Source organism: Xenopus laevis, chromosome 7S, assembly GCF_017654675.1.
Source record: "Xenopus laevis strain J_2021 chromosome 7S, Xenopus_laevis_v10.1, whole genome shotgun sequence".
Lineage (NCBI taxonomy): Eukaryota > Metazoa > Chordata > Amphibia > Anura > Pipidae > Xenopus > Xenopus laevis.
The window spans coordinates 31651666-31670198 of NC_054384.1; the positions used below are offsets into that span (position 1 = coordinate 31651666).

Consider the following 18533-nt stretch of genomic DNA (forward strand, 5'->3'; position numbering starts at 1 on the left):
CAGATGTGGGTATATGTACATAAGGATCATAAGCAGACTAAAGCTCCTTGCTAAGGAAAATGCTTTGTGAACTGCATATATTTCATAAATCCTTGAGACACTGGGCCAGTATAGGCAGCTTGAGGCAAATCAGCTGCTGTGAAATGACAACTTTTGGTCTCCCACCACCAGCAGACCATCGGTTGAACTACTGACTCACCCAAAGGCATCTCATGGCTGTTAAAAGGTTGTTTTTTCAGATACCGTGGCGGTATTGACGAACAATGATGGTTATTTATAAAATCATACCACTGTGGTAATGTTTTCCCCTGTCTGGAAAAGGAGCACAACCCAAATGTTGAACCGCAATAGAAAGACTTGAAACTTAGAAGTCTGGGTTAATAACCACATGACTTCTCAAAGTGAACTGGAGATTATTTGTGCCTTATCTGCTGTTGCTCACCATTACCAGACTTTGACCCGTGAATCATTCAAAAATGCTGAATACACACAAAGCAGTAATTATATGTAGATCTAATATTCCTGTAATGAATCTTAGTTACATAGTCAAAACAGGCTGAAAAAAGACCAGAGTCCGTCAAGTTCAACCCCTCCAACTGAAAACACTGCATCCATACACACACCCCTCCATAAATGATATATACTCATACACTTACTATAGAGTTTAGTATCACAATAGCCTTTGATATTATGTCTGTCCAAGAAATCATCCAAGCCACTCTTATAGTCATTAACTGAATCAGCATCACAACATCACCCAGCAATGCATTCCCCAACCTCACTGTCCTCACTGTGAAGAGCCACCTACTCTGCTTCAAATGAAAGTTCTTTACTTCTAGTCTGAAGGGGTGGCCTCTGGTACGGTGATCATCTTTATGGGTAAAAAGGTCCCCTGCTATTGGTCTATAATGTCCTCTAATGTACCTCTCAACATATTTTTTTCATGATCATGAGAGAAAGTGAAATAATAAAGCAGTAGGTTGAGCAAAGTAGAATAACTCATCTTGTCTCTCACATCTCACCTTTATAGTGTAAAGAAAGGATTTGATCAACAAGAGGAAATACAGGAGATTAAACAGTTGCTTCAAACTGCTAGAGACCTGACATGTATAGTATGTGCCCAATCAAATGCATGCCAACTGTGTGATAACATGTAATAGGTTACCAAGAAAATAAGCCTGGGCTGCTGCTCCTTTTAGCTGACCCGAATAGGGTAGCCACCTGTCTTGTTTTGAACAGGAGGACTGGTTCATAATTGTCTGTCCAGGTTGCAAAGATCTGAAATCCAGACAGCAGCTGAGCATTCTTAATTGTCAACACCTGATAAGTGTTCCCTGGATCTAATATTTTTTTACCCATCAACCAATTGTACCTCCTATATCTGCTTTCAGTGAAAGAACTGTTTACAGTGTTTAAAGATCACAAAACATATCTCTGTGATTAAAAATTATACAAAATTAATCCCAAACAGATGTATTAAAAGATCTACTTAAGGTTGATGGATTTTTTTGACATTGTCCCGTTAACTGTTCACCATTTACATAATAAATATTTCACATTCATAGTTATCCTCACTGCTGGTTAGTTGGTTGTTTATTAAACCTGGAGCAGACATTCCTCTTTTTTACATGTGACTCAAAAACTTTGGCTCCAAAATACCTGGGACCTTTACTGTCTCCTAATATAAAAATATCAGGAGATTCATTGGAACCAGCAGTATGTAAATATAACAAATTTAATTATGCTTTAATTAGAGGGTAACACAGATATTTGATCTCCACAGAAATCTTTCCTATTGTGGTTCTAACCCATAAGACTGGTGGAAATATGAGAGAAATAAAGGAAATGTTTGAAGACATGGGAGTGGAGCGAGTCTTTGCTCTTGATAATTTCACCCCAGAAGATCACATCAAAACCAGAAAGAGACATGAGGATGTTCTTACATTTTTCTGTGATATCAAAGATATTAAGTTTCGATTGTAAGGATGGTGGATCCGGTGCAAAACAGAGAGAAAAGGAAGAAATAGGTGCTAAATTTCATCTACCAATCAGGTCTGCAAAAGGAAAAGGAGGAGCTACAAATGCAGAAAGTGAAGGAAGAGAGGCTTTTGAAAGAACTAGAAGACATGAAAGCCAAGGTGAAAGAGAAGAAACCCTGCAAGATATCATAAACACGATGAACTTGTTGATACTCCATACTCATCTCATACTCCATTGCTCAAGTTTAGGTAAATAATTAAATTTTAAAGAATTAGGGTGGAAATACAGATGTTTTGGGGGTTTGTTGCCCAAGGCAACAACAGGTCCTGAGCAGGGAAGACACAGAACACACCGGCACAGCATGGGTATTACTAGCAGGTTTCACCTTGCTCGTTTATTGCGGATGCAACGTTTCGGGGCGTAACCCTTTTCTCAAGCATGAGGGGTTACACCCCGAAACGTTGCATCCGCAATAAACGAGCAAGGTGAAACCTGCTAGTAATACCCATGCTGTGCCGGTGTGTTCTGTGTCTACGCTGTTTTTTGAGGTTGCCCAATGTCATCGAGCACCTCGGATTCGTTTGATTTTGGACGGCCAGGGTGTGCGAGTGTAAGTTTTTCTTTTTTGCTGAGCAGGGAAGAACCATGACTTTAAAGGAGAAATAAACCCTAAAAATTAATGTGGTTAAAAATTTCATGTTTTATACTGAACTTATTGTACCAGCCTAAAGGTTCAGCTTAATCAATAGCAGCAATGATCCAGGACTTCAAACTTGTCACAAAGGGTCACCATCTTGGAAAGTGTCTGTGACACTCACATGCTCAGTGGGCTCTGAGCAGCTGTTGAGAAGCTAAGCTTAGGGGTCGTCACAAATTATCAAGCAGAAAATGAGGTTGATCTATATATTAATTAGAATAGAAATGGGTATATATAATTTATGTGAAATTATGGAGGGATGTGTGTATGGATGCTGGGTTTTCATTTGGAGGGGTTGGACTTGATGGACTTGGTTTTTCAGCTCGATTTGTAACTATGTCCTGGAAATAGCAGTGACTGTCATCCATGGAATTCGTTAATTAATACATGCAAAGATATTATCGTTATCTGACGAAAATGTTGTAACCTGTTGTAATCGAATAAACGACTAATCTCCATGGTATGAACATTTTTGGGATGATTATTCTAAGTCCACAAATGGTCCAGAAATACAAAATAAAGTTCCATGCGACTATATCTGTGTGTCTATGGCCAGCTTTATTCAGTGTCAAACATACCATCTAATCACCATATAACTCAGATCTGGGTGGGGGGTCACTGAATAGATTATTCCTGTGCCTGAATAATGGCAACCAACGGCACAAGAAATGAGTGTAAAGGTGGCCATACACAGAGAGATCTGCTCGTTTGGCGATGTCCCAAACGAGCGGTTCTCTCCCCGATATGCCCACCTTGAGGTGGGCAATATCGGGCTGATCCGATCTTGGGCCCTAGGGCCCAACAATCAGATCCTAACGAATAGTAATGGGCGGTCGAATCGCAGGACCGCATCAACCAATAGATGCGGCCGCGATCCGACTGGATTTATCGTCCCATCCGATTGAGATATCTCGATCGGGGAAGCCCGTCGAGGGGCCCCATACACGGGCCAATAAGCTGCCGACATGGTCTGATGGCAGCTTTTATCGGCCCGTGTATGGCCACCTTAAGAGTAAGATGTTGAAGACCAAGAATATATCGGTAAGTTGTCTGAAAAAAACATAAATCCTCTCAAAATCAGAGGTAATATGGAAATTGGGTGATAATGCTCAGCACTAAAAGACCTAAATAGGCAATATTTTTTTTTATCTATAGCAATAATAACATAATATTAGTATTTACAGACCAAAATGGTGATCTGTCTTCCTAACTCATTCCTCTTTTGTTCTAGTCAGTTATAGCATTCAGCTTTTATTTTCACCAGGAGTAGATGCTAAATTAACTAATCCTCTCTGCATTCACCTTGTTGTCCCTCTACCCCACCTTGTGGGACTTGTGAGCTCTTCACTTTCCAAATCACTGGGGACTTGGCGCTTGGTAGATTCAAGTGGTGATCAAGTGGTATCAAAGCCAAGTCCAATGAACTTCGTGAATAAATGTGGAGGCAAAATAGCAGCCTCCACATTGTTGTGAAATAAGAATACAGCTGTGCTGATTATAAAGTGCAGCCAACAGATTTATTACATCTCTCCCACTAATGTATCTGCACATTGCAATGATCCAGATGACCAACTGCAACTATTGTTAAATGTACATTAGTAGTCCCAGATTATGGTCTGAACTCCACGAACGCTTTTGTCGGAAGGTGTCGGAACAACAAAACTCGTTTCCAACAAGTCAGATGGTGTCACTTGGGTCACAATATAATGGGACTGATAGAAAAATCTGATGCATAAACTACATGTAAAATGTTCCATCAGACACGGCACAACTGTTGGATGTGAGTGCTGCATGCTGTGTCTCCGACAAAACATTTTTTAAATGTTTTCATTATTAATAAAAGGGGTGAAACACAGGTGGTCGCTAGTTCTGTGTGCTCTATAGGGTTAAACACTCCAGGTCTTTTAACTATGAGGATAAAATGTCAGGAGATAATACTGATCTTACAGCACAATAACTCTCAGCGTGGTGTTACCCTGGGTTATACGTTGGAAGATGGAGTTGTAGTCCAGCACCAAACACTAAGAAAAAGAGAAACAAATGAAGACAATTAATCGACAGGACATTTCGTGTATTAACTACTGTGTTAAGCAATGAAATCTATGAGCAAAACATTTCCTTTCCCTCTGCCAGAAAACTCAGTGCTGAGTCTAAGCACAAAGCTGTATTAGGAGTGACACTAATAAATGTACTGTGGGGGCCATGGGCACTAAAGGAGAACTAAACCCTAAAAATTAATGTGGCTAAAAATGGCATATTTTATATACTGAACTTTTTGCACGAGGCTAACTTTTTTAGCTTGTCAATAGCAGCAATGATCCATTATAAGAAAATTGGTGGCCAGGGCCCCCGTTAAATGCCCATGTAAAAAAACTTGCCCCCCAGAAGTTTGAAAAAAATTTGGTGCCCAGGGCCCCACCACACAACAGGGATCTCAAAGGTTACCTTTAGGGGGCCCTGCCATGTAACACTTACTTCATTAGTGTGGCCCACCTGCTGTCAGTGAGCTGCCAACTACAGAAAGGGAGGAGGGGGAGCACAGGTGGCTGCATCTTCTTCCAGTGACAGCATTTTCTTCCCTTATTGGTCACAGAATTTCAAGTCCTGGTAAAGCTGCATGGTGATTGGATGAGCTGGAGGAGAAGTTCAAACCTCAGCTATCCAATCCCTGAGCAGCTCACTTGGGATTTAAACTCAATGACCAATAAGGGGAAGTAATGGACAGAAGATACCTCCCCTTGTGCTACAGCCCTGCCTTCCCGAAGTCAGCAGCTCTCAGAAAGCAGGGGGCCCGGCTAATCAAGAAAGTGCGGCGTGAGCGGGCCCTCCTTACTCTCGGGGCCCCCTACAACTCTCCCCCCCCTGATGGTGGCCCTGTCTATACCTACAGATCTACTAATGTGTATCATGTGGAACTTTTCAGCACCTCTTTAGAAGAGCATTCCTAATTTTAACAATAATTTAGAGACTATAAATGAATTAACCACCCTGGATGTCTGCAGAATATTGTTGAAGAACATATTTAAGACTTGGATACTGACAACAGCACATAGAACTGCATTTGTAGCAAAGCAGGGACATTACAAGTAAATAGGCGGGCCCCAAATTATAAGCCCTCTAGTTACTTGGCCCCAATTATTAGCCCTTTAGTTACCTGGGCCCAAATTATTAGCCTTCTAGTTACCTGGGCCCCAATTATTAGCCCTCTAGTTACTTGGCCCCAATTATTAGCCCTTTAGTTACCTGGGCCCCAATTATTAGCCCTCTAGTTACTTGGGCCCCAATTATTAGCCCTTTAGTTACCTGGGCCCCTGGGTGGTGTGCCCTGGCAACAAGTAAAATTTGGCCCTATTAAATTAAAAATGTATCCCACACGCATGGTCAGGCCCATGATCTGCCCTGCTCACTCTCCAATTATGTCTTATTAACTCTGCTCCCTGTCCACTCTCCCAACATTCCCAACTTTCTTGGGCTCCCTTGTTTCCACAGGCTCATGACAAGCAATGATGAGAGAATTTGTAATGTTTTACGAACTTCACAAACCAGAAAAAAATTGTAATGCTAATGATTCAAGCTAGGGGCAAAAAGAATAAGTAAAATAATATATTCACCTACACATTAATAACTTCAGGCTCGGACTGTCCCACTATGACACCAGGAAAAAACCCAGTGGGCAAGCTTGCAGTCTTCAGCACTATTTACTCTACCTTAAAGGTTGTTCACCTTCCAATGAACAATAATTTAGAGAGTGATATTCTTGTGTAATTTGCAATTGGTTTTCATTTTTAATTATTTAATGTTTTTTTTTTAAATTTATCTTTTAATTCAGCAGCCCTCCAGTCTCCAAATTACCCTAGCAACCTTGCAATGATAGACTGGAATATGAATAGGAGAGACCCTGAAATGAAAGATGAGTAAAAAAAAAAAGTAGCAATAACAATAAATGTGTAGCCTCATAGAGAATATGATTTTAAATGGGGTCAGTGACCCCCATTTGAAAGCTGGCAGGAGTCAGAAGAATAAAATCATTCAGAAACGATAAAAGAAGAAATAACAACAGCTAACTGAAAAGTTGTTTATAATTCACATTCTATAACACATTGAAAGTTAACTTAAAGATGAACCACCCTTTTAAAGGAGAAGGAAAGTCTTTTTAACTTGGTGGTACCAAAAGTTAGGCACCCCCAAGTAATTGTATTTACTTACCTGACACCCTTACCAGTAGAAAACTGCACCAACCCAGGGTTCCCCAGGGCAGAAGCATGCACAGTAGAATGAAATAACCAGCTTTTTCTTTAAAGTTTGGCTTTTCACTCTACTGCACATTTGCAGCCATGAGAAGAAAGAAGATGAAGCAGGAAGAGCATCACCTTTTCAATTGCTTTCCATTTAAATTTTTTTACCCTTTTTCCAATGTTCCTGTCTCTCTGGTGTTTCAGTCTGGCAGCTCAGTAATCCATGTGCTAAATCTTAACTGTTATAATTTACTACATTTAGGGCACATTTATAAAGATTAGAATGGTAACCTTGAATTCAAATTTTTTTGGTCAAAACACACAAATTCACATTTTTATTTACCAACTCTAATTTAAATTTGAATGTGACAGTTATCACACCTCAACCCTGGAAACAGTTGTAATTCAAATATTCGCCACCTAATAAATGCTGGGTTCATTGACAAGTCAATGGCAGAGGTCCATTGAGGCATTTGAATATGTTAATTGCCTTCCTGACATTCAACTTTTTTTTTGGAGGATAGCTCGATTTGAATTTTCGGGTTGTTTGTATTCGATCGAATATTAGATGTTCGAGTTTTTTCATAAATAACCTCCCATTCGAGTTGCATTCGAATTTATTAGAGTAAGAAAAAAATTACATAACTTCGAAATTCAACCTTTCATTAATCTGCCCCTTAGTTGATACATTCCTCAGCCGCATCTGCTGAACATTAGCAAATATTGTATAAATTTTAACAGCTGCCTTGAAGGGTAGTGGCCAACAGGGAGATTTGTTTATTTATGCAGGACTGTGGGTGACAAATCTCCCTAAAATGCCTCTCCATTGAAAATAACTGAAATCGCCAAAACCTACATATCCTGGAATTCTCCCAAAGTTTCCTCCCAAGGCAACTTGGGTGACTTTGGAAGAATGAAGCAGTGTTTTGGTTTTACTGCTGGCAATTTGTTATTTTCAATGAAGAGGCATTTTCGGGAGATTTGTTGCCCACAGTTGTGCATTTTTATCTTGGGCAACAAATCTCCCTGTCGGCCGCTGCCCTTATAGGAACAGTAACACCAAAAAATTAAAGTCATTTGTAAGAAATTGCCATCTTGATTTTGTTATTTAACCCTTTAAGTGCCAGCAGAATTTCACATTTTGGTTACGCGAAATGCCAGCCGTTTTTGAAACATTTTGTGCTCTCTCACTTTAGGGGCATTTTCTGAGGGGAAACCTATAGTTTACCTAGGAAAACTATACATTGTTTTTTTCGGTAGAAACTGAGCTTTCTAAATCTGCCTGAGTTTTCATGTATTTCCACCTGTGCAAAAAAATTTATAGTGCTAAATACCAAAAAAAAATGAAAAATTACCATTTTTCATCGTATATCAATTTATACCAGAAAAATATTTCATTTTAGGGATGAAAATCCAACTGATTTGGAAAGCCTTATGTCTCTCGAACGTGCCAATACCAGATATGTATAGTTTTAGGGAGATTTAGGATTTCTGTACAGCAAAAACTCCCGGCAGTATATTACCGAATTTTGAAAGCACTAAGGCAGAAAACGGCATGCTTTAGATTCCAAGGCAAAAAATCCTGAAACCGTAGGTTTACCCCAGAAAACCATACATTTTTGAAAAGTACACATTCTGCCGATTACAAAATGGGTAACTATGTCTCTCTACTCCCAACTACCAAACATAAAAGCTTGTCTGAAAATAGCGGTTTTTCAAAAAAAAATTCAAAATTCTGAAAAATCATTTCAAAGGTTTTATTTTGCTGCTCCGCATATCCCAAACTATATTAGGTACCAAGAAAAAGCACCTGAAATATGATTGCCAGGGGTCCACTGAACAGTTTGATACCCATTATGCATAGGTTTACCAAAGTATCTGGCATTTAGAGACACCAATATGAAGTTAGCACATCCAAATTGATCAGGACTTTACTTCAGCTACTGAGAAATCAACACATTGACTGCATTTTTTGTGGGGTAAAAACACAGAAATATATGTTTACCCCCCAAACCCATATATTTTTGGAAAGAACACATTCTACTGAATCTAAAATGGGTACCCATGCCTTTCTGCTCCAAACTACTGAGTCGCAAGGCTTTCCCAAAATTGTCGGTTTTGGTGAAATATCTGAAAATTGCCTCAAACCTTCAACTTCCCAGCACCATATCGCCCATGTATCATTACGTACTAAGAAAAAGCACCCTAAATATGATTGCCAGGGTTCCTCTGAACATTTTGGTGGTCATTGTTCATAAGTTTACCAAAGTATCTGGCATTTAGAGGCCCCAAAATGAAGTTAGCGCATACAAACAGTCCCGTGGGTAACTTCAGCTAATGAAAGATCAACACATTGACTGCATTTTTGTGGGGTAAAAACACAGAAATATATGTTTACCCCCCAAAACCCATATATTTTTGGAAAGTACACATTCTACCGAATCTAAAATGGGTACCCATGCCTTTCTGCTCCAAACTACTGAGTCGCAAGGCTTTCCCAAAATTGTCGGTTTTGGTGAAATATCTGAAAATTGCCTCAAAGCTTCAACTTCCCAGCACCATATCACCCATGTATCGTTACGCACCAAAAAAAAGCACCCTAAATATGATTGCCAGGGTTCCTCCAAACAATTTGGTGGCCATTGTTCATAGGTTTACCAAAGTATCTGGCATTTAGAGGCCTCAAAATGAAGTTAGCGCATACAAATAGTCCTGTGGGTAACTTCATCTAATGAAAAATCAACACATTGACTGCATTTTTGTGGGGTAAAAACACAGAAATATATGTTTACCCCCCAAACCCATATATTTTTGGAAAGTACACATTCTACTGAATCTAAAATGGGTACCCATGCCTTTCTGCTCCAAACTACTGAGTCGCAAGGCTTTCCCAAAGTTGTCGGTTTTGGTGAAATATCTGAAAATTGCCTCAAAGCTTCAACTTCCCAGCACCATATCACCCATGTGTCATTACGTACTAAGAAAAAGCACCCTAAATATGATTGCCAGGGTTCCTCTGAACATTTTGGTGGCCATTGTTTATAAGTTTACCAAAGTGTCTGGCATTTAGAGGCCCCAAAATGAAGTTAGCGCATACAAACAGTCCCGTGGGTAACTTCATCTAATGAAAAATCAACACATTGACTGCATTTTTGTGGGGTAAAAACACAGAAATATATGTTTACCCCCCAAACCCATATATTTTTGGAAAGTACACATTCTACTGAATCTAAAATGGGTACCCATGCCTTTCTGCTCCAAACTACTGAGTCGCAAGGCTTTCCCAAAGTTGTCGGTTTTGGTGAAATATCTGAAAATTGCCTCAAAGCTTCAACTTCCCAGCACCATATCACCCATGTGTCATTACGTACTAAGAAAAAGCACCCTAAATATGATTGCCAGGGTTCCTCTGAACATTTTGGTGGCCATTGTTTATAAGTTTACCAAAGTGTCTGGCATTTAGAGGCCCCAAAATGAAGTTAGCGCATACAAACAGTCCCGTGGGTAACTTCATCTAATGAAAAATCAACACATTGACTGCATTTTTGTGGGGTAAAAACACAGAAATATATGTTTACCCCCCAAACCCATATATTTTTGGAAAGTACACATTCTACTGAATCTAAAATGGGTACCCATGCCTTTCTGCTCCAAACTACTGAGTCGCAAGGCTTTCCCAAAGTTGTCGGTTTTGGTGAAATATCTGAAAATTGCCTCAAAGCTTCAACTTCCCAGCACCATATCACCCATGTGTCATTACTTACTAAGAAAAAGCACCCTAAATATGATTGCCAGGGTTCCTCTGAACATTTTGGTGGCCATTGTTCATAAGTTTACCAAAGTATCTGGCATTTAGAGGCCCCAAAATGAAGTTAGCGCATACAAACAGTCCCGTGGGTAACTTCAGCTAATGAAAAATCAACACATTGACTGCATTTTTGCGGGGTAAAAACACAGAAATATATGTTTACCCCCCAAACCCATATATTTTTGGAAAGTACACATTCTACGGAATCTAAAATGGGTACCCATGCCTTTCTGCTCCAAACTACTGAGTCGCAAGGCTTTGCCAAATTTGGCGATTTTGGTGAAATATCTGGAAATTGCCTCAAAGCTTCAACTTTCCAGCATCGTATTGTCCATGTATCATTACCAGCATAAAGCATCCTAAATATAAACATAGGGGTCTACTAAACAGTTTGATGCCCAATATGCATAGATATACCAAACTATGTGGCGCACAGAGACCCCCAAATGACAATATGTATAGACATTTTCACGGCTGACGCGCTGGCTGCTGCAATATAACCACTCGGTGTGTGTATTATGCGACATTAGACCACCTAACAGTACAGAGACCCCAGAAAACCATATATTTTCAGAAAGTACACATTCTGACGAATCCAATATGGGTAAATAAGTGTTTCTACTGCAAACTGCCAAACTGCAAAGCAATGCTGAACATAACGGTTTTTATCAAATTTCTGAAAATTGTCAGAAAGCTTGAATTTTACTCCATTATATGCCACACATTTCGTAACGTATCAGCATAAAACATCCTAAATATGAACGCCAGGGGTCTACTGAACACTTTGATGCCCAATATGCATAGATATACTAAACTATGTGGCGCACAGAGACCCCCAAATGACAATAGTGTATATACATTTTCACGGCTGACGCGCGCTGGCTGCTGCAATATGAGCACCTGGTGTGTGTAATATGCGACATTAGACCCCCCTAACAGTACAGAGACCCCAGAAAACCATATATTTTCAGAAAGTACACATTCTGACGAATCCAATATGGGTAAATATGTGTTCCTACTGCAAACTGCCAAACTGCAAAGCAATGCTGAACGTAACGGTTTTTATCAAATTTCTGAAAATCGTCACAAAGCTTGAATTTTACCCCATTATATGCCCCACATTTCGTAACTTATCAGCATAAAACATCCTAAATATGAACGCCAGGGGTCTACTAAACACTTTGATGCCCAATATGCATAGATATACCAAACTATGTGGCGCACAGAGACCCCCAAATGACAATAGTGTATATACATTTTCACGGCTGACGCGCGCTGGCTGCTGCAATATGAGCACCTGGTGTGTGTAATATGCGACATTAGACCCCCCTAACAGTACAGAGACCCCAGAAAACCATATATTTTCAGAAAGTACACATTCTGACGAATCCAATATGGGTAAATATGTGTTCCTACTGCAAACTGCCAAACTGCAAAGCAATGCTGAACGTAACGGTTTTTATCAAATTTCTGAAAATCGTCACAAAGCTTGAATTTTACCCCATTATATGCCCCACATTTCGTAACTTATCAGCATAAAACATCCTAAATATGAACGCCAGGGGTCTACTGAACACTTTGATGCCCAGTATGCATAGATATACCAAATTATGTGGCGCACAGAGACCCCCAAATGACAATAGTGTATATACATTTTCACGGCTGACGCACTGGCAGCTGCAATATAAGCACCTGGTGTGTGTATTATGCAACATTAGACCCCCCTAACAGTACAGAGACCCCAGAAAACCATATATTTTCAGAAAGTACACATTCTGACGAATCCAATATGGGTAAATAAGTGTTTCTACTGCAAACTGCCAAACTGCAAAGCAATGCTGAACATAACGGTTTTTATCAAATTTCTGAAAATTGTCAGAAAGCTTGAATTTTACTCCATTATATGCCACACATTTCGTAACGTATCAGCATAAAACATCCTAAATATGAACGCCAGGGGTCTACTGAACACTTTGATGCCCAATATGCATAGATATACTAAACTATGTGGCGCACAGAGACCCCCAAATGACAATAGTGTATATACATTTTCACGGCTGACGCGCTGGCTGCTGCAATATAAGCACCTGGTGTGTGAATTATGCGACATTAGACCCCCCTAAAAGTACAGAGACCCCAGAAAACCATATATTTTCAGAAAGTACACATTCTGACGAATCCAATATGGTTAAATAAGTGTTTCTACTGCAAACTGCCAGACTGCAAATCAATGCTGAACGTAACCGTTTTTATCAAATTTCTGAAAATCGTCACAAAGCTTGAATTTTACCCCATTATATGCCCCACATTTCGTAACTTATCAGCATAAAACATCCTAAATATGAACGCCAGGGGTCTACTGAACACTTTGATGCCCAATATGCATAGATATACCAAACTATGTGGCGCACAGAGACCCCCAAATGACAATAGTGTATATACATTTTCACGGCTGACGCGCTGGCTGCTGCAATATAAGCACCTGGTGTGTGTATTATGCGACATTAGACCCCCCTAACAGTACAGAGACCCCAGAAAACCATATATTTTCAGAAAGTACACATTCTGACGAATCCAATATGGGTAAATGTGTGTTTCTACTGCAAACTGCCAAACTGCAAAGCAATGCTGAACATAACGGTTTTTATCAAATTTTTGAAAATCGTCAGAAAGATTGAATTTTACCCCATTATATGCCCCACATTTCGTAACGTTTCAGCATAAAACATCCTAAATATGAACGCCAGGGGTCTACTGAACACTTTGATGCCCAATATGCATAGATATACCAAACTATGCGGCGCACAGAGACCACCAAATGACAATAGTGTATATACATTTTCACGGCTGACGCGCTGGCTGCTGCAATATAAGCACCTGGTGTGTGTAATATGCGACATTAGACCACCTAACAGTACAGAGACCCCAGAAAGCCATATATTTTCAGAAAGTACACATTCTGACGAATCCAATATGGGTAAATATGTGTTTCTACTGCAAACTGCCAAACTGCAAAGCAATGCTGAACATAACGGTTTTTATCAAATTTCTGAAAATTGTCAGAAAGATTGAATTTTACCCCATTATATGCCCCACATTTCGTAACGTATCAGCATAAAACATCCTAAATATGAACGCCAGAGGTCTACTGAACACTTTGATGCCCAATATGCATAGATATACCAAACTATGTGGCGCACAGAGACCCCCAAATGACAATAGTGTATATACATTTTCACAGCTGACGCGCTGGCTGCTGCAATATAAGCACCTGGTGTGTGTATTATGCGACATTAGACCCCCTAACAGTACAGAGACCCCAGAAAACCATATATTTTCAGAAAGTACACATTCTGACGAATCCAATATGGGTAAATAAGTGTTTCTACTGCAAACTGCCAAACTGCAAAGCAATGCTGAACATAACGGTTTTTATCAAATTTCTGAAAATTGTCAGAAAGCTTGAATTTTACCCCATTATATGCCCCACATTTCGTAACGTATCAGCATAAAACATCCTAAATATGAACGCCAGAGGTCTACTGAACACTTTGATGCCCAATATGCATAGATATACCAAACTATGTGGCGCACAGAGACCCCCAAATGGATATATAGTAGATAAAATTTACAAGGCAAAACAAAATAAGGCAGTAAAGGGTGAAATGCAAAAAAATCCAATAAAACCACAAAAATCAATGTTTTTTTTCCAGACTAGTGTTATCGGCCGTCAGAATCACAGTTTGAATATTTTAGATGGGCCAAACAGGTTCTACGGCTAGAAACAAGTGAACACAACATATGCAGAGCTGAAAATGCAATAAAATGGCTAAAAATTCAATAAAATGGCTAAAAATGCACCAAAATACCCAAAATTGCAATATAATCACCGAAATAACATACAAAAGGTATTGCACAGTACGGTTAGCGAATACGCTATGCGTAATGGCAATAAAACATTTTTTCAGCCAAAAAAAGAAACGATGCGATAAGAAAAAAAAAAAAAATGCCACAATGCCATGTATGTGCGTGTGCGTGTGTACAAATGGTAAATTACATGTTATGTGCGCGTGTGTGCGTGTGCACATGTGTGTAAGTGCAGTGAGTGTAAGTGACCCCCCCAATCCCCAAAAATGTATGTGTAAGTGTGTGTAAGTGTGAATCTAAGTGTGTATTACTGTAATAAGTGTGTGTTGGTGTGTTTGTGTGTGTAATTGTTGCACTAACCTGAAAAAGTCGCTGGAGACTGTTGCAGGCGATCAGGAAGAGCCTCTGGAAGACATCTGCCTCGTGGTTCCTGTCTGTGTGCTGTGGGGGCGGAGATCGTCGATCCGGTGCAGGCTGCAGCAGCAGGACACGTAAGTAACACGTGCCTGCTGCTGTTTTTGGGCCCCTGGGCGATCGCGCCCCAGGGGCCACTCGATCCCCTGCTCTGCTCGTTGCCTAGGGGCAGGGGATCGAGCAGGAACGGAGCGAACGGCTCTAACAGCCGCTCCTCCGCTCCTGAACCAGGAAATGCTGCAGAACGTAGAATCTACGTTCTGTGGCATTTCAAGTACCTTTGCCACAGAACGTAGATTCTACGATCTGTGGCATTTAAAAGGTTAATAAGAAAGCTGTTGTTCAGGGAACTTACATGAAGCCCTGATTATCATAACAAAGGTTTTCCTGTAACTACTAAGGCCTATGTCTGCTGTGGGGACCATAAAACTGATTTTGTATGCGAGAAAACTTGTTCAACAGGATGTAGGCAAGTTGGGGGGTTTATCACAACATCTTCGCAGTTGGGAGGGTTTCTGTGGGGACAGGTGAGAACCCAGAATAAAAGAACATTGGACAGAGGACAAGGGAACTGGGCAGCTGAGAGGAGGCAGGAGAGGGCTGAAGAAGCCAGAGGAGCCTGAGACAAGACAACATGTGAGGAATGCAGACCAAAGGGGAAGGCAGAGATGAAGCTGAACTCTATTCCTCTGCCTTTTTGGTAACAACAATGTAGACTTGTGTAATGTGTAACTGTAAATATTGTAATTATTGTTTAGTTCGAGTGTAATCATTTATGTATAACAATCAATTGATTTATTTCACAATTTATCACTTTACAATACGCTCATTGGTGTGGATTCATTGTCTGCTTGCTCAAAAGAACCAAAACCCTAGTAAGTGGGTTGAGGTATATTATTAATATTATGATATATCATTATTAATATTGATATATAACTATAGAAACTTACACAAGTAATTAAAATATAATGTACTCTTTCCCTGCACTGGTACAAGTTGTGCGTTTGCTTTAGAAACACTACTTTAGTTTATATAAACAAGTGGCTGTGTAGTCATGGGGCAAACATTCAAAGCACAGGTTATAACATTATAATATTAAGATATATATATATATATATAAATATATATATACACGCACACACACACTCAGAGATTCTGCTCAGCAAAGATAACAAATGTATCAACTAATGTATTGGTTTAGAATAGTTTACAGAGTCAGCAACCTCCCTCCTAGAATGGCTTCAGAAAGACATAAGAAGGTGAAAATGAAACTTTACACTTCAATATTAGAAAAACAATCACAAAAAGAAAATATAAAGTACGTGAAGAGAGCCTTTATTTCTGGTGAACAACTTTATCCCTTTAAGAAGTCCTTTGCACTGGCACTTTGGGTACTATTACCTAAGTATCCCCTGTGCCCACTGTGCAGGTACAGTATAATAACTTTTGATGCGTTTACTCTCCTCCTGCTCAGTTGGTACCGGGTCTTAAATTCCAATGTGGAAACTGTTTTATGTTTAATTGTGTTATCTTCCTGTGTTTGTGCGGGTTTATTCCAGGTATTCTGATTTCATCCCACGTTTTGTGATGGAATTGACCCTAATGTGTGAATGTGATAGGGGCCTTAGATTGTGACACACATTGAATGAAGGATAAACGATAAGAAAAACAGGGCTATTCAGCACTCAGAGGAATCCAGATAGCCAAAAGTATTACTTAAAAAATTACTTTATTAATCAAAGTTAAAAATATACTTGCATCTCCATAAGCCCTATACATTTTGTACCCGCAGGGGTACTTAATCATGGGCTGTAATGTGAATGAAGAACAATCTGTAAAAAAAAACAGGAGAAAACATAGAAGAATGATGTAAATGGCAAACACTAGCACAGAATAGGGTAATTGTGATAACGTGGTGATAAATAAATATACTGGAGAAAGTGGAAATCATTGAAGATTGGAAAAGGGAGGAGGGAAGACAAAGGCAAGAAGAGAAAGACAAAATAGAAGGTTATAGTACACATATATACTTTAAGTGAGGGCCAGGCCAAGCCGACCGGGCAACCTGGCCGGCCACCTCTTTCCCTCACCCGTGTGTATGTGTGTGCATGCATCACACAGGGGGCAGCAGTGACACAGAGGTGGAGGGGAGAGCAAGCATGTACTAGGGGTAGGCAGAAAACCCTTTAAAAGGTACCTGCCCATAGGGCCGGATTTACATAGCAGGCTCCCCTAGGCCCCCCCCTTTTATTCACACAGATTTTCATCATCTGGACCAGAGCAATGGGGATTGGCGAATGGGAAATTTAAAAAACTATTTCATCTCCTAAGCATCCCCATTGTTTCTGAACCAATGTGGGTGTGGTTGGGCAGCATGTTTCCCCTAAAATCCTGCTGCCCTAGGCCCGGGCCTTGGTGGCCTTTCCACAAATCCGGAAACAGAAAACAGAAAAAGGAGTTCAGTATAAAGGGACAGCAAAGGGAATGATGGGCCAGAAAATGTACGGTAAGATGAAAAAAATAGCAGAGCACAGTGGAATTGTGGAGGAAACAGAAAAACATAAGAGGAAGAAGAAATAAATAAGAGGAAATTCAAGTAGAAGGAACTGATGAGTCACTGGGGGTGATTTATTTGCACAAAACTAATTTGTGTTAATGTGCACAATAAAATCCAATTTTTTAAACAAACTTTCATCTGTATGCATTTTTTTTCCACTTGCACTCAGCACTGCTCAGTCATTCCTTCTACCTCTTCCAAATTCTTGCTTTTGTACCTATTGACACGACAAGAACCTAGAGCTACCGACATCTCTGAACCAGGCAGTAGCTCCAGGATAGCCACAGCGGCCTTGCGGCAATCTTTGCAGCAGAGTTTCACACATAGGGGCAGATATATCAAGGGTCGAAGTGAAAATTCGAAGTAAAAAATTTGTGTACTTCGACTGGGGAATAGTCCAAATTCGATTTAAATTTGAAAACATTTTAAAAATTCGAATATCGAAATTTATCATGTACTGTCTCTTTAAAAATTCGACTTTGACCATACCCCATCTAAAACCGTCCAAATTGCTGTTTAAGCCTATGGGGGACCTCCTAGAACCTATTTGGAGTCAATTTGGTGGACTTTGAAAATGTTAAGTTTTTTCGATTCAAACTATTCTAATTCAATTATTCAAATTCAAACGAAAACAGCCTATTCACCCGCAAAAAAAAACTTTTTGGTTGGTATTTTTTTTATTCGAATTTCGAAGTTCAGGTTCAGGTTAATCAATTATGCAATTATGAAGTATTCAAGGGAAAACACTGCACTGTACTAAAAAGGGTTGTTCATTTTTGAGTATGATTTTGTATGATGTAGAGAGTGATATTCTGAGACAATTTGCAATGGTTTTTAATTTTTATTATTTGTGTTTTTTGAGTTATTTAGTTTTTTATTTAGCAGCTCTCCAGTTTGCAATTTCAGCAATCTGGTTGCTAGGCTGCAAATTTCCTTAGCCACCATGCATAGAAAGAAGAGTAATAAAAAGTAGCA

General features: G+C 39.7%; 2 protein-coding genes across 4 annotated transcripts in view; one reads left to right on the top strand and one right to left on the bottom strand.

The window, feature by feature from the left end:
- The window catches only part of LOC108697941 (protein FAM135A-like), a 34956-nt gene extending 19943 nt beyond the window's left edge, over window positions 1–15013 (bottom strand). The window contains exon 1 of the transcript XR_005962946.1: window positions 14948–15013. The gene's annotated coding sequence lies outside the window, so the exon portion shown is untranslated. The remainder of the gene's footprint in view (window positions 1–14947) is intronic.
- Window positions 15014–15549: 536 nt separating this feature from the next.
- Window positions 15550–18533, top strand: part of hif1an.S (hypoxia inducible factor 1 subunit alpha inhibitor S homeolog) — a 28743-nt gene continuing 25759 nt past the window's right edge. Inside the window, exon 1 of one of the 3 annotated variants that reach the window (XM_041571098.1) lies at window positions 15550–15701. In XM_041571098.1, coding sequence (XP_041427032.1) covers window positions 15645–15701 — 57 coding nt within the window. In that variant the 5' untranslated portion in view covers window positions 15550–15644. The remainder of the gene's footprint in view (window positions 15702–18533) is intronic. The other 2 variants (XM_041571096.1, XM_041571097.1) reach the window with 2 other exon arrangements.